Below are 15,799 nucleotides of genomic sequence, written 5' to 3'. Positions count from 1 at the left end.
CCAAGGTAGGCATTGAGAAGGCATCAAGGTAAAGGTAAGATTTGGGTACCTGCAGGCAGGTTTAACATAGATAAAGAAGGGGTAGGGACAGTTAGTTTAGAAAAGAATGCATCCTCTTGCCCTTGTGCCAAGTCTGTATATTTTTTCTATACATCAACATGGGATAACAAGGGCTGAAATGAGTAGGTCTATTGAAGAATGGGTCCTATTTAAGGAGATGCAGTTATGGATCATTTCCACTAGAGGAAGAACTTACCAGGGCCCAACTAAAGGATTAAAGCCAGGCAAGAATTGTCCTCAAAACCACGAATGAGACAGGAGCCTTACTCTCAGCAGAAAGGGATCTTAGCAAGAGACAGTTTGCAAGATATTTTTAGTACAGACATATGGCAGAGGTAATTCAGCAGCAGCTGAGGTGGGAGGTGGGGTGTTAGGAGAAAAAGAGCGTTAGTGTTAGAGTGTCCCCAAATAGGGGTCTCAGATCATCATTTTTCTCCCCTGCCCTTTTTCACATACCCCAGATATCACATGCGTTTGTCCCTTTAGCTTTAAGGCCTCTATATTAGGCATAAAGCAAGGAGTCAGAGCTCAAGACACACCAGAACTCTGTCTTGTGATTAAGAGGCCAGTGTACAGCTCAGCAAAGTTTTGCTCATAATTAGACACTTGTTTCTGTGAAAGTGGCCCAGGCACCTCTGTTGTCATGACAACGTACCCAGCACTATTGTCTGGGAAATAGGGGTAAACTGCCTCCATTGTCATGACTACAAGATCCCTGCTCAATTTCCCCAGGTGATCACTCTATTGTAGAAGAAATGGGGTGAACAAATAAGAGTGAGGGAGAACAAGTCACACCCAACACCTCTGATGCGCCCAGTGAATATCAAGGCAAAGAAATCCAACAGTTGGAAGAGGAAAGGGATGGTTTTTCAATTCCAGCTTAGCTATGGGGACCCTTTTATAAGGCTCCCCTATAAAGAGACCAATGCTGACTCTTGAATTCTTAATCAGTATATGACAACCTGGGATACCTTTCTCCTAGGTAGGGGGAGAACCAGGAGCAATCACCACTAATTCTCAAAGCAATCTCATATTGACTAACAAGATAATGTTCTAATACTGGCTAACATTTTTTTTTCAGTTCTTATGTTCCAAGCTCTGTGCCCATGCTCTAAGGACCTAGTAGACTTCCCTGTATGGATTAGGGTTCCAATGAAAGATTAAGAAAATGGAATCAAAGGGGTTAAAGTACTTATCTGTGACCATCCTGGGACTAGAATCCAGGGTTACTGATTGCCTGTCAAGTGCTTGCAACTCTAGGTTTGACCTTGATTTGTGGCAAGAGTGGCAGGGAGAAAGGAGTCCTGAAGAGGAAGGAAGTGGTCCCCTCTTTAGTTATACACACCACGTGCTGGTGCCTCTGCTTTGAATTCCTTATGCTGACAGGAAACAAAATTCACAGCAGGATACTCCAGCAGGGCAGCAAACATGAAAAGCAGGTACACAGCCATCCAGATGTCGATTGCCTTCACGTAGGATACCTGCAATATCTATCAAAAGAGCAGTTAACCTTCCTGGAGTCCTCCCATGGCCTATCCAGTGAGTTGTCAACCCTTACCAACTGCCTGTTCTTCAATTTTATCCTGAATTTCATTTTTTTTAAAGAAGCTTTCCATGATATTTCTAATTGTCTGAAGTCCCATGTCAAAGAGATAATCTTTCATCTCTTTGCACTGTCCACCCTCCACTTTCATCTGCCTTTCTTCCCTACACTTCTTTTTCTTTCTTTCTTTTTTCTTTTGTACTTTTGCTTCTGACTCTGCTTCTTATTATTCTTTTCATTCTTATCTTCTTCTGATTCTTTTCTCCAATAAATATCAACGAATGTGAACTCTGCATCTGTTGGCCCTGTTAATCTCCTAGGGTTCGCACAGCCACAGTGGTAATTGGACAGGGTTTGTTATGCCCATATGAGACATGTGAGGACACCTGAAGCCTAGAGAGAAAGTCTTAGGCAAGATTACCCAGTGAGAAGATGTAATCTTGGAATTGGGGGTTCTGAGCTGCAGTCTCAACATCAGACTAGGAGTTTCTTCCTTTCCCTCCCCCATCCCTATTCTTCCCTTGACCCCATGGTTTTTCCTGCTGCTCTTTGTGAGAGGCCCTGCTGAAGAACTGAGCTTTGTGGTGAGCTGGGCCTCATCTCCCACAATGGAGAGCAGAACAGAGAAGGGATCCCAAGGGAGTGTTACCCACCCCTGGCTATGGAAACTTCTCTAATTTCTAGGTACCCTTGGTATGACCTATCCAGTCCCTATTGCTGTCCTCTCACTACCTGCCTTGGTAGCCCTTAAGTACTTTTCTCCCTCATTTTCCTTGTGAATATTGGACACTCACTTCTCCTGGAACAGGGTTGTGGCTGGGTGGAGCCAAGAGAGGGTTTAGAACTCAGGTTTATGAAGTCCTTTAACCTCCTTAACTAGATCGACTCCCTACATAGTTTTAAGTTGCTAAACTCACCCTAGAGGGCTCCCCAGCAGGAGCAGAATTGATGACAGACAACCAGTTTCACAAGCTTTTGCTATGTTGGACAGTGAAGATGCTGCAGACTTCAGGTAAGGAGCAGTTCTCACTGGATAAACCTTCCCCCTGCGTGGTTCTTACCCTAGGAAAACCCCTCCCCCCAAGGGCATTTGGCAATATTTGGAGACAATTTTGTTTGCACAATTTTTGGGGGTGGTGGTGGCTACTAGTATCTAGTGGGTAGAAGCTAGGGACACTGCTAAACATCCTACAATGCACAGGACCCACCTCTAACCCCCATCCCTTCTCACACATACAACAGGAATTATCAGGCCCAAAATGGCAACAGTGCTAAGGTGGATGAAACCCTGCACTCTCTTTTAGGGGAATTCCACTGAGGTGGGTGGTGGTGATGGGTTGCTATGCAACCCTGATTAAGCATCCTTTGGTGTTTCCATTTTGCCACCTACTACTAAGAGGGCATCCTATTTCATTCACCATCTCCCAGTCCCACTGTGTCCCCAGGGATGTCTGGTAACTTCTATAAAGTTTAACAATGAGGTAATGACAAGGGAGGTCCATAAAGGGCTTTGGTCCATCAAAAGAAAAGTACACCATAAGCAGCAGGAAGAAAGTCTTGTTAACAATGAGTGTGTTAATAATAAATCAAATATCTCTGGAATCCATCCATTCAACTATCCTAACGCATCTGAAGGACTGCAAAAGTTTCCTAAGTGGTCTCCCTGTATCTATACTTGACACCTCCAATCTGTTCTCAAAATGGTAGTCATAGTTTTGTTTTCAAAATGTAAATGTGATCATATCACTCCCCTGCTACCAAGCCTTTATTGGTTCTCCAGTAGTACCCTTATAGTACAGTCTATACCCCCCTTAGCATGCCTACTCCTTCAGCCTCATCCCACCTCCCACCCCTTGGAATCTATGACCCTGCCATGATGAACTATTATTTCAGTAGTCTCCTAAGGAGACAATCTCTCTGTGTCTCTCTCCTTTACCTGTATAACTTTTACTGTTCACATTGGATATCACATCCTCTAGGAAGCCTTCCATAATCATTCTAGCCTGGGTTTGTTGCCTCTGTTATATGTGCCCAGGTTACCTGCAATTTCTTAGTATCCATCAAATACAATTGGCCATTTTCTTCACTAGACTGTGAGTGCTCGGATGGTAGGAATGGTTCCTATTGTGTCCACTGTTAAATCCCCAGTGCCTAGCTGAGCACCTGGCACATAGTAAATATTTTTTGAATGGATGGATGTTTGGATGAATGAATGCGTGAGTGGATGGATGGATGGCTTAGCAATGTATCTGTCTCTTCTGGCTTCTGTTTCCTCTTTTTGCCCTCCTCACTACTACTAAGAACTATGGAGCATTTAGATTGCAGTATCTCAAGAGAAATGACAGATTAGGTCTAATCTATCAGTCTCTGGTAGAAAGTTCCATTTAGTTCTTCCATTTTGCATGGAGCCACCTGCAGTTGTATAGATCAAGAATGGCAGAGAGACAGAGATCATTGCATTTGGACGACCCCATAATGGCAAAGAAAAAGATGTAATTTATTGAACCTCTGCCTTATTAGTGTATATTTACAACAATTCCATGTTTTTGCTAGTATAAACAGTGACACAGCAGACTTCTTGGGGTCTAAAGTCAATATGATACTTTAGAATATTTTCTTTTAATAAATTCCAAGGAGTGGGGATACCTGGATCAGCAGGGTTATGATATTTTATTGAGTTGTACACTTGAAACCTATATGGTTTTGTGAACCAATGTCACTTCAATACATTTAATTTAAAAAACTCTCAAAACATGCCCCCCCCGTACCACCTTCATCAGAATCCTCAGTATGGTTGTTTAAATGCAGATCAGAATCTCTGAGAGGGAGAGCCCAGTAATCAACATTTTAATAGGTTCCCAGGGGACTATATATGTATTGCCAGGGTTTCTTTCCCCAGTGAAGGTTATACCAATTTCCACTCCTACCAGTGTTTTTTAAATTCAATGGCCTATTCTCCTCACTCCCTGTACCCCCACATACATAACCACACATACTCATAGGGTGGCACCCAAAGCACATTAGCGCACCATAGGAGGTACCTAGGATATCTTCTCTTCATCCTGTGTCCTCTACCTCAGGATCATAACTCTTGGCTGCCAAATTGCCAGTGTAAATGAGGCAGTATCAGGGTACAGATGCTCTGGGCAGCCCCCCTTTACTTCCTGGCCCATATTTCACACCTGGGAAGACAAACCATTTCACAAGAGTTGGGCAGTGGTGGCAGCAGTAGGAGGTGTGGACAAGAAGTCACCAGTGCCCTGAGGCCTATTCCGTCCTGGTTCAGTGCAGCCATTGACTTCTCCCAGATGTAGATTCCCTACCTTCCCACAAAGTTGGCCCCAAGACAGGTGGAACATTCCTTTTACTCAGTGGCACAGGACCATTTATTCTGCAGCATATGACAGGGATAAGAATACAGGCTTTGGAATTAGACCAATCTGAATTTGAATTCTAAATCAGCCATTTAAAACCTCAGATTTCCTTTTCTGGAAAATGGGACTGATAACCCCTACCATAATGAGATGAGGAATATGAACCACTTAACACCACATCTGACACACAGAGGCTTGCTGCTTGCCCCCTACTCTCTCATATGGAGGTCCTCCTATGACTCAAAGAGAATAAAGACCCTGGGTTTTTACCTGTGTTGTGTAGTACTTGGTAAAATAGCCTAGATCCTTTTCATCTCACAAGATAAACTGGTGTAGAGTCAGCCCCTCAGCCACTTGTACAGTGGGATCATCTTCCAGCCACTCAAACATGAGGCCATTTATGGTATAGCCAACTGAAAGTGACAGAGATGGCAGAAGGCTAGAGTGTGGGTGTTGGATAGAGGTAGGATGAGGGTTAGAACTGGCAGAAAGAACAGATGAGTAAGACCTGGGTTTTAAGAGCTCCCTGCTCATCTTGGAAAGGGAAACATTTCTGAAGAGGGTACTTGGTCAATTGTCTCACAGGCCCACCATAAAGGGGCAAATCAGAAAGATTTCCAGACTCCTTTCCTACCTCATTTTGAAACTTTAGAGAGACCCAAAGAGAAATTATTCTGGCAGACTAGAAAGGTCAAAAAGGTTGAAAAGATGTCAAGGAACCCAGCTGGGAACCTCCTGCATATTTCAAATCCAGGAGAGTAAGCATGTGTACCAAGCACATGTCTAAAGCTGAGCCAACCTCAGAACCAGGGCTTCTGCTAACTCACCCTAGGGAGGAGAGAGCTATTTATACCATGCTAGTCATGTGTGGGATAATGTGTATACCACAGACTCATAGCCAGGACCCTGAACTGGGGAAAATTGAGAGCTAACACCTGAACATGTCAGGTTGCTCATAGAGAGCTAGAAGTTTGTGAGGGCTCCTACCACATCTATGACCATATTCACACCTGTCAGGTAGAAATGGGAGCAGAAACACCAAGGCTCACAGATGTCCAGAGTAGAGCTAGAGTAGCAGTATGACATTGGGCAAATCACTTCCTTTTCTGTAAAATGCTCCACCTACTTTTAAAAGTTGTTATAAGAGGGTAATAAGAACCTGGTCATGAAAGTGGCTTATGAACTGTAGAGAGCTGACTGTATATGGTACATTCTAGCAATCAAAAGTATTACATGTTGGAAACAGCTTAGTGAGCCTTCTTCTCTGAAGACCAAGTGGATGTCTCCTGATCTCACCGTGTCACCACACTCAGGAGATGGCAAAGGGGTGGACATAGGTGATGACTCAACCTTGTCATCCTTTCACTTCTCTACACTTGGTGCAGCCCCTGTAGGCTGGAATCTTTGCCGTAGAATAACCCTGGGCTGATTTAGCCACTCTGGGCACTGATCTATGTCTAAAACTGTCCTTGTCCACCTCTCTACAAGTTATCTGTGTTCATGAGGAATCAAGGTTCAAAGAGTACTCCATCCCTGCTAACTCTGGCGGTTTTATGGTCATCTTGAATGTCTTAACTCAGGGGAAGTTGAGGTAGAAACACTTAAGGCACTGTGAGAGGGAACACATCTTTGGGCAGAGGAAGTGTCCCTAAAATGACCCCCCCACAACCAGCACAATCAAATTTGTATGTAAGGCAGGGGTCTTCCCATTCTCCAGCCCCATGGAACAGCCAGGTCAGCAAATTGTGTGGGGATGGGAAAATAACACTGTGTTGGGTATTAGCAAGTGCTGGCTTTTAGTTTCATTTGTGCCAAGGAATGTGAGTGCTTAGTGATATCCCTTCCTGGTCTGGGATGCCCTTTACCTGTCTGGAATATCTCAGAATGGAGTTAACTAGTTGGGATACCAGGCCTTATTCCATGACTCTCTAGGGACACTTACAACTCTCCAGCTGCATCATTCAGGTCTGGATGTCTTTGGGGGAAGTTCTTGAGGTCCATTCCACAAGACAAAATGAGGGTCAGTCTAGCAGGGACAGTAAGAAAGAAGTGGCATTGGTTTATTGGAGCCAAGCATAACACAGGGGCCCTCCTTTGTCACGTCAGCTTCCCCTTGGCTTCTTCCCCTTGACCCGAACTCTCCCAGCAGGCACACCTGATGCTGTAGAGCACATTACCTTTTTGAAGATGTGTAGTAACTTGTCATTGGCAGACACCTCATGGAAGTTAGCCTCTTTCTCATTGGCAAAGAACAGGTTGGGTTTCCAGATAGAGTCTAGCATGGAAGGGTTGAGGTCTAGTGAATTATCAGGGTATTGTCTGTAGGCCAGGCATAGGTCATTCCACTGCTTCCCCAAGAAGACATTCACCTGGTAGTCTTACAAGGGTGCAGAGATGGGCCCATCAGTGACAGTGGTATTCCAGGGGCCCAGCCAGCCTTACATGGATAGGAGGGTCATGAGGTATAAATGCTTGAAGCACATCTCAGAGGTAATGGGCATTTTCCATGGGAGAAGCAGCCAAACTGGGCTGATACGGAAAAGATAGGAAGGGAAAAGACATTTATTGAGCACTAACTATGCATAGGCTCTCTTCTAAGTGCTTTCTTTATGATCTTCATCTCATTTAAATCTCACACCCACCATGTGAGGAGGGTGCTGTTATGACCCTAATTTTCCAGATGAGGAAATGGAGACAAAAAGAGACCTGCCTAGGGTCACACAGCTATTCAGTGGTAGAGTCAGGATTTGAACACAGGTTTTCTGATTCCAAAGCCTCCCAGGCTACCTCCTAGGCTAGACCATCTACTGCTTAGGCTAGTCTGCCATTAGCACTGAAACCATGGGCTGGGAAAAGTGTTCCTCCCAGTGACCAGTTTCACACACAACATGGACTTAGCCATGACCATGAAACCAGGAGAGGACCAGGAGAAGACAGCAGAAGGAGAAAATGCTTGCAATCTGGAGGGCTTCACCCATTCACACTAGAGTAGAAGTGGGGAACAGAGAGACCTTACCACGGAAGTCTTAAGTGATAGAGCTGAAACTGTTGAGGAAGATATTGCAGGTCACATTTATGGGTGGTCCTAAGGGTAAGTAGTAAAGCACAGCCATATTGTCAGGGCATTCCAGGTGGCTGGGAACAGGTTCTAGGACTCCCTCCTTGAGCGTGAGGCCAGAGAACTGCTGGGAAAGGGCAGTGCCAGCTACACAGGCCCATGGGCAATGGGGAGTAGAGGCTCCTTCTGAGCTGAAAGACTTAGCCTTGTACCTCCAACTTCCTGCCTTTGGGGCAAGCAATAGGAGCTAGATCAGCAGTGTGTCTCCAGAAAGTTGTGGGGGGAAGAGTTTGTAGGATGAATGCTTCTTACCTTTAAAATTGGGGCAAATCCTGGCATCATATCCAGATGTCTGCCCCATAAGCTTGTCAAGGAAATCAGAGGACAACATGGGCTGGGAACACTTTGTCCCAGATTTGATTTCCTCTTTTGCCAAGGCAACCCTGGACAAGAGAGATTTTAAAAAGTCTAAAGCCAATTGTATTCTACCTTTATCACAGAACTTTTCTTTCTCTGTCCCTAACCATGTCTGGCTGGTCTCCCCATCATGCAGGAGGATGGGACAAGGTGAGTCCCTGGGTGTCAATTTGTAAAATGAGAACAGAAACAGCCATAAAACAACATGGCAGATTACCAGTTAGTCCTAGAAAATGGCTTTCATTTATATTACATCCTTTTTTCCTCACCATTCTCAGTGTGATGGGGGTGAGGACTATTATTTCCATTTTACAGATGAGAAAACTGGGGCTTACAAAGGGGGAGGGAGTTGTGTGATTGCAAATTGCTGCAGCTGCTATGGAAAACAGTATGGAATTTTCTCAAAATGTTAAAAGTACAACTACCACATGATCCTCCAATTCCACTTCTGGGTATCTATCAAATGAAAACAAACACTAATTTGAAAAGATATATTCACCCCTATGTTCATTGCAGTATTATTTACAATAGCCAAGATATGGAAGCAACCTAAGTATATATTGAAAAATGAATGAATAAAGGACATGTGGTAGATACATATGGTGAAATATTATGCAGCAACAAAAAAAGAATGTAATCTTGCCACCTGAGACAATATTGATGGACCTAGAGGGGATTGTGCTAAGTGAAATAAGCCAGTCAGATTAAGCAAATACTGTATAATTTCACTTATGCATGGAATCTAATACAAACAAACTGAAAGAGGAATGACTTGCTCAAAGTCTCAGAGATGGTGAGTGACAGGATCAGGACACAAACACAAGGCTGAGGCCTCATGCAGTGTTCTCATTCTCAAGGTGCCTTGAATGTATTCAAAGAAAAGTGACCACACACTGGAAATAATGTGGCTATGGCAACATTTTGCCTATCTGGCCTAGCCAAGGATTGGAGGGGCTCAAGAATAATTGCATCCCTGAGAGTTGGTTTCAGTTCTTTGGCCTTCATGCTGAGCCACTCAGGCTCTAGGACCTAGCTTCTGGAGAGGGGGGGCTTGGCTTCTGGCATTTGATCTAGCAGGAAGCTGTTTTAAGCTGGACCATAGTTCAGGGTTATGGCAACTCCAGATAGGTGAACATGTTTTGGCAGCAAAGTAGGTGAGAAAGCAGGGCTCTAGGAGCATGGAAAAGCCTCCCAGTAGTATGGCCATGCTGAGAAGGTCAACTCCCATCTTTTCCTCTTAACAGGTTGATTTTAAGTAAGGAGCCAGTGTGTTTTGGCCTACGCTAGAAGCCATCTCTTTTTTCCTTTGGCAAGTTTCCCCTTTAAGAGCAGCAAAGCTATTTCCACGTAACTGCTTGTCTGCTTACTATCGAACAGCTAGAGAAGGGATCAGGAGCTCAACAAAGCCTTGAGGGCAGAGGTGGGGCTCAAGGCCTGAGCCCAGGCTGAACTCCTGGCTGGGTACTGTGACTCCTGCTTTCCTGCCATCACCACTGCTCCAGGTCTAGAGCTAGTTCCTGCACTTCTGCACTGTGAGGCTGAAGGCAGGGTGACTGCTGTCCTTTGGGATCTGAGTCTCCTTTGAGCTAGTGGGCTCCTCTTTCTGAGTAAATCTATGCACCCATCAGTGATGGATACAATATTAAATATAGCTAAGGCACCATGCTAAATGCTTTACTCACTGTATCTACTTTAGTTCCCATATCAATTGTCTCAATAAGTGCTATTATTATCTTTTTATATAGATGAGGAGATTAAGGATCAGCAAAGTGAAACAACGTGTTCACCTTGGTCACCAATGATCAAAGAGCTAAGCTAGGACTTCCGGCCAAGATGGAGGCATAAGTAGACACACTGTGTCTCCTTGCACAACCAAAAGAAGGACAACAACAAAGTCAAAAACAAAAAACAACCAGAACTGACAGAAAATTTAACTGACAACCAAGGAGTCAAAGAAGAAATATTCATCCAGACCTGTAGGAGGGGCAGAGATGGGCAGCTGGGCAGAGAGGAGTCTTGGCAAGGCAGTAGCTGGAGGACCGGTTGAGGCGGCAGCTAGTGGACAGGGCAGTCGCATATTTGCATGCAGATAAACCAGGAGGAACAACTGGGGAGCAAGACAGACTGTGCAACCCAGGGTTCCAGCACAGGGAAATAAAGCCTCAAAACCTCTGACTGAAAAAACCTGTGAAAAGGAGACAGTTACCTACAAAGGAGTTCCCATAAGACTATCAACTGATTTCTAAAAAGAAACATTGCAGGCAAGAAGGGGCTGGAAAGAAGCATTTGAAGTCATGAAAGGCAAGGACTCCCATCTAAGATTACTCTATCCAGCAAAGCTATCATTTGAAAGAGAGGGCAGATAAACTGCTTCCCAGATAAGGTCAAATTAAAGGAGTTCATCATCACCAAGCCCTTATTATATGAAATGTTAAAGGGACTTATCTAAGAAAAAGAAGATAAAAAATATGAACAGTAAAATGACAACAAACTCACAGCTATTAACAACCTAAAATAAAAATAAAGGCAAACTAAGCAAACAACTAGAACAGGAACAGAATCACAGAAATGGAGATCACATGGAGGGATATCAGTGGGCGAGTGGGACAGGGAGAGAGGGGTAAAAGATACAGAGAATAAGTAGCATAAATGGTAGGTAGAAAATACACAGGGGGAGGTTAAGAATAGTATAGAAAATGTAGAAGCCAAAGAACTTATATGTACAACCCATGGTCTTGAACTAAAGGGGGGGAATGCAGGTTGGAGGACGGCTGTGCAGGGTGGAGGGGAATAAAGGGGGAAAATGGGATAATTGTAATAGCATAATCAATAAAATATATTTAAAGAAAAGACAGGTGACAGTGAATATTGGGGGGGAGTGTTTGTCTTCATTGGAGAGAGATGGAGATGAAACAGTGAGATAACAGGTTTCATTCCTTATATTTGTAAGTTTAAAATTAAGTAAATGTCAATATGTTTGAGAGCATAGCAAGTCACACATTTTTTGTCACATGGGTGTCAATTGCTGCCAATCTTTCCCATAGCAGTTTAGTCACATATGCTAAGACTTGCTATTGTTCTCTTCTCTCAGAAGAAAGTGTGGGAGGTGAGGTTTGTTACCTCACTGTTTTATTTGCCTTTCTTCCTAGTGAAGATAAATATTTTCCATAATGTTTGTTATCACTTGTCTTCATTTTTGAATAGTCAGCTCATGTACCACTATGCTGTATACTTGAAACTAAACAAAATAACACTGAATGTAAACTGTGATTGAAAAAAATAAAAATAACAAAAATTTTAAAAAGAGCTAAGCTAGTAAAGGTAAAGTCAAGATTCAAACACAGAGCTATTGACTTCAAAACTAAGTCCATCTATAATACCATAATACCATTATGCAAGCAGGCCAGGGTGGGCTGCCAAAGAACCAGAGTAAGGAAAGATCAGCTACACCTTGACCTCCTAAAGTCCTGCCTCCTTGAATCTCTTAAGTGGGAGGAAGCCATTACCCTGGCACAGAGGCCACCTTGGCCCCAATCAGGGGCTGCCAGAGCAGGTGGCATACGGAGACTGAAAATCTGAGGAGGCTAGTGGTGGTACTGGAGCAAGAAGAAGTCCATGGCTTCTTCACAAGGTGTCCATACCAACCACGTGCTACTTTTGGCCATGGGCCACCTGCCTTTTGGCAGGCCACATGGCCCCACACATGGAGCAGCCAGATCCTTGCCCTCCTTCTCAACCCCACTCTCATGTCACTTCTCCTGCTAGCCCCATCCCCAGGACCCTGGCACAGGTTGTGGGCTTAGCTGTTTTGGGCTCCAACCCCTTTATTCTGGGACTACCTTGTCTGTAAACCTGAGAGCAGTGTCACTGTAAGATTTTCACTCTAGAAATTCCTAAATGCTGGCAGACAGGGGAGGTTGCAATGCAGTGGGGTAGGAAGAGAAGTCTGATCTGCTCCTGGGTACCTGAGTTACTTTGGACAGATCACATTCCGTTTCTAGGCCTTAGTTTCCATTTGTACAGTAAAGGACTTAGACTCAGGACTTTCTAAGGGGCTGCCTTGCTTTAATTGCCCAAGTAGGAATACTGCTGCTGAAGCTTGGGCCTTGAGGCAACCTCCCCTCCAGGAGGTCCAACAAGGCCCAGCTGGGGCCCCCTTTGCCTGCATCCTCCTATTAACTCCAGCTGAACTGCCATTCCACTTTGGGTTCCTTTTCACTCTTCAGAGGTTTACCAGCTCCCACATACCGCATCCCTGTCTGCCAGCCAGCCAATGTGTCTGCAAGCAGTAATGCAGGAGGCTCCTCAGTGGCAAGCAGTCCTGGTGTGCTCTTGAATTAAGAGGAGGGGAATGGTACTGCAGTAACCCTCACCCTCCTTCCAGTTTGGGAGGCACTGTTCTTATAACCAGTTCAGCCCAAGCTGCAGCCATCTTTCCTGCTCAGCACACCCTGTCCATCTAGACTGGTTCCTGGTTTAATACAAAAGGGACCACAAAGCATGTCTTGTGCCCAAGGCCAGGAAATGACTGCCAGTTAGTGCCCATTCAGAGACCGTGTGCAGCTATGTACACACAGGCAGGATAACTGCAGAGAGCCAAAATTTGGTCAGGCCAGATTCATTCTGATGTGGTTTGGGGCAAACCCTGATACTCAAAGCCTCTTGGTTGGGCAGCTGGCAGACGTTGGTGTCATTTTTAAAGATCTGAGCAGTCTGTGGCCAAACTGGTAGGGGAATAGAATTGGATAGCCTGTGTTCTGGGGCTTAGCTACCTAGCACTTCCCCAGGCCCAGAAAGATCCCACCCATGCAAAAGTCTTCCCACTAGCTCCAGGGCCTTGACCCACTTCATGTAAAGCTCCTGGGGCCTGAATGAAGGAAGGGGTGTCATACCCTGAAGCCCTCCAGAAGTTTTTTTTTTTTTTTGCAAAATTAGAAGAAACTGTGCCAGATGCCCCTGCTATTCCCTGCCAGAGTTTGCATACATGCAACTCCTTTTCACCTTGCTTCAGCTCACCTGAGGAGAACCTGCCCTGGAAGGGTCCAGAGAAGAAAGGAGAAGGTTGCAGGAACTTGAGTTGTCATTCTGTGTACCCTGGATCCCTTTCTCAGCCTGGCTGAGGTGAGGGGATATCCTGTGGTGTCTGCTGAAAGTACAGATCCTTCCTCCAACTTGTTCAGCTCACAAGAAGCCAGTAGGATCAGGCTAGGAGTTCTCTCTCTCCCTCCCTGCCCCACCCTCTCCCCCTCTCTCATTTACTCTCTTCTCTTTTGCCTTGCTATTACCAGTCAGGAGCCAGAACTCTTCCCCTAGAAATGATCTTGACACAGACAACTCTGTTGTCTTCTGCTCTGGTTTGCCTGGACTCACGGAGTGCCTCAGCCTGCCCATGATGGGAGCTGGGAGAGATTCTCTTTAGGCAGCAACCAGTCGCCAAAACCTGGAGAGCCTTGGAGGGGAGGGAGGAGGAGACAGGAAGGAGGGAGACTGGGAGGAAGTTTTCTTCCTTCCCACCTCCACCCAGATGCACCCTCCAAAAGCAGCAATTTAAAGGCACACTCGCAGGCAGCTGGAGTGGGTTTTGGAGCTCATCAATGTACTAAAGAGGGGCTGGGGCTGATGATGCCACCCAGAGAAGACTTGAGGTGTTCTGTCCAGCTTCTAACTCTCCACCTGGGGGAGTGTGTGCAGCCTGCCCTGCTTTCCACTCACCAGGGTTTCCCTTTTACCCTGGAGCTATGCTGGGGCCCAACTGTGAAGTCCTAATGATTTTTATGAAGGGGAAAAATACCTGAGAGGGTTTAGGCAGAGACACTGGGTATTTGCAAGCTGACAGCTTCAGGTCATGTCTGAGGGGTTAAGAGGTGGTCAAGAGCAGGGTGGTTCCTCAGTCTTCTTGATGGAAGCACAAGGGATGGAGGATACAGAGGAACTTTGAAGTCCTTGTATGTGGTCTGTTTGTTTTCCAGTCTACATTTTTCTGTCTGACTGTCTCATCTCCTTCATCCTTGCAGATGCACATCCTTTTCCTGCTTTCCTCCCTTAAGTCATTTGTGGTGAGCTTGGGAGGCCCTCTGTACCTCCTTTTCCCAACACACTTTCTCTAGCCTCACTCCATTGGGGGAAGGGATAGGTAGGCGTCCCTGGCAAGGCCAGGGTAGGTCTGGTACACAGCAGGCTTTGCAAGCTTTAGAGGACTCAAGGGGAATAAGGGCGATGACCTAGCAGTTGGCAGCCCTGGACAGAGGATAGAGGCAGGGAAGGTGGGTCTTCTCCTCTCTTGCCTCTGCCCATTTGCTTACAGCATCCAGGTGTTTCAGCAGCTCCATATCCTCTCCTGGACACTTTCCCAAACTCCCAGATTCATCATCTAAACTGATCTGGGACTTCCCCAAGTGCCTTGCCCTCCCTCCCTTCCTTTCTCTTTTTCTCCATCCTTTTCCTCCCTCTCTGAAGCTTTCTTTTATCTATCCTCTCTCCATATCTATTTTCCTCCCTGTTTCTTCTCTCTTTCACCTGTGTCTGTCTCCTCTTCCTGTTTTGCTCTCACTTTCTCTCCATCCTACTTTTTCTCTCAACCTCCCTGCCATCTCCATTCTCTCATGTTCTCCTCCTGAATTACAACAGTGAAAAACCAAGGGTTTCCATTTCTTCTTCAATGGAAACTCACACACCTGCTCTACTGAATTCTGAGTGTGCTGGAAGGACACATTTGTGCCACATTACTGGGGTCAATTTCAAAGCTAACTGCAGCACCCCCATCCCCCTGGCCTCACCAGAGGATGGTTTGTGGGGATTGGAAGCTCCTCTATGGACCTATTGAGTACTTAGTAGGATTGATGATGACAAGGCAATGATGGTGGGACTTGTGGCTGTGTTATTATTAAAGAGAAGGAATTTTAAAACCACAAATGAAAGTGAAAGAAGACAATTTTAAAAAAATAACATACTGAGACTTCTGGCTAAGATGGAGGTGTAGGTAGATACACTTTGCCTCCATGCACAACCAAAAGAAGGACAACAAATTCAAAAACAAACAAAAAAACAGCTAGAACTGACAGAAAATTGAATTGTATGGAAGTCTGACAACCAAGGAGTTAAAGAAGAAATATTCATCCAGACTGGTAGCAGGGGCAGAGACAGGCAGCTGGGATGGAGAGGATGCATGGCAAGGTGGTAGCTTGAGGACCAGGTGGGCAAGGCAGTGACTGGCAGTTCCACACTTGTATGTAGATAAACCAGGAGGAACAACTTGGGAGCAAGACAGACTGTGCAATTCAGGGTTCCAGAGTAGGAAAAGAAAGCCTCAAAACCTCTGGCTGTAAAAATCTGTGGGGGTTGTGGTGG

General features: G+C 45.2%; 1 protein-coding gene and 1 pseudogene across 1 annotated transcript; one reads left to right on the top strand and one right to left on the bottom strand.

Moving 5' to 3' along the window:
* Nucleotides 1–815: 815 nt before the first annotated feature.
* On the top strand, nt 816–1,858 carry TMEM31 (transmembrane protein 31). The gene is given in 4 exon segments (XM_045817635.1): nt 816–904; nt 1,447–1,650; nt 1,652–1,802; nt 1,805–1,858. Coding segments are annotated over 4 exon segments (498 nt in total).
* A 2,921-nt stretch (nt 1,859–4,779) lies between these two features.
* On the bottom strand, nt 4,780–12,884 carry LOC123805037 (annotated as a pseudogene).
* Between the last annotated feature and the right edge of the window lie 2,915 nt (nt 12,885–15,799).

The sequence above is a fragment of the Phyllostomus hastatus genome, unplaced genomic scaffold (genome assembly GCF_019186645.2).
Source record: "Phyllostomus hastatus isolate PE091 unplaced genomic scaffold, TTU_PhHast_1.1 phas_scaffold_28, whole genome shotgun sequence".
Taxonomy (NCBI): Eukaryota; Metazoa; Chordata; class Mammalia; order Chiroptera; family Phyllostomidae; genus Phyllostomus; species Phyllostomus hastatus.
Note: the sequence above shows the minus strand (reverse complement) of the source record. Positions and strands in the feature narration are given on the sequence as shown.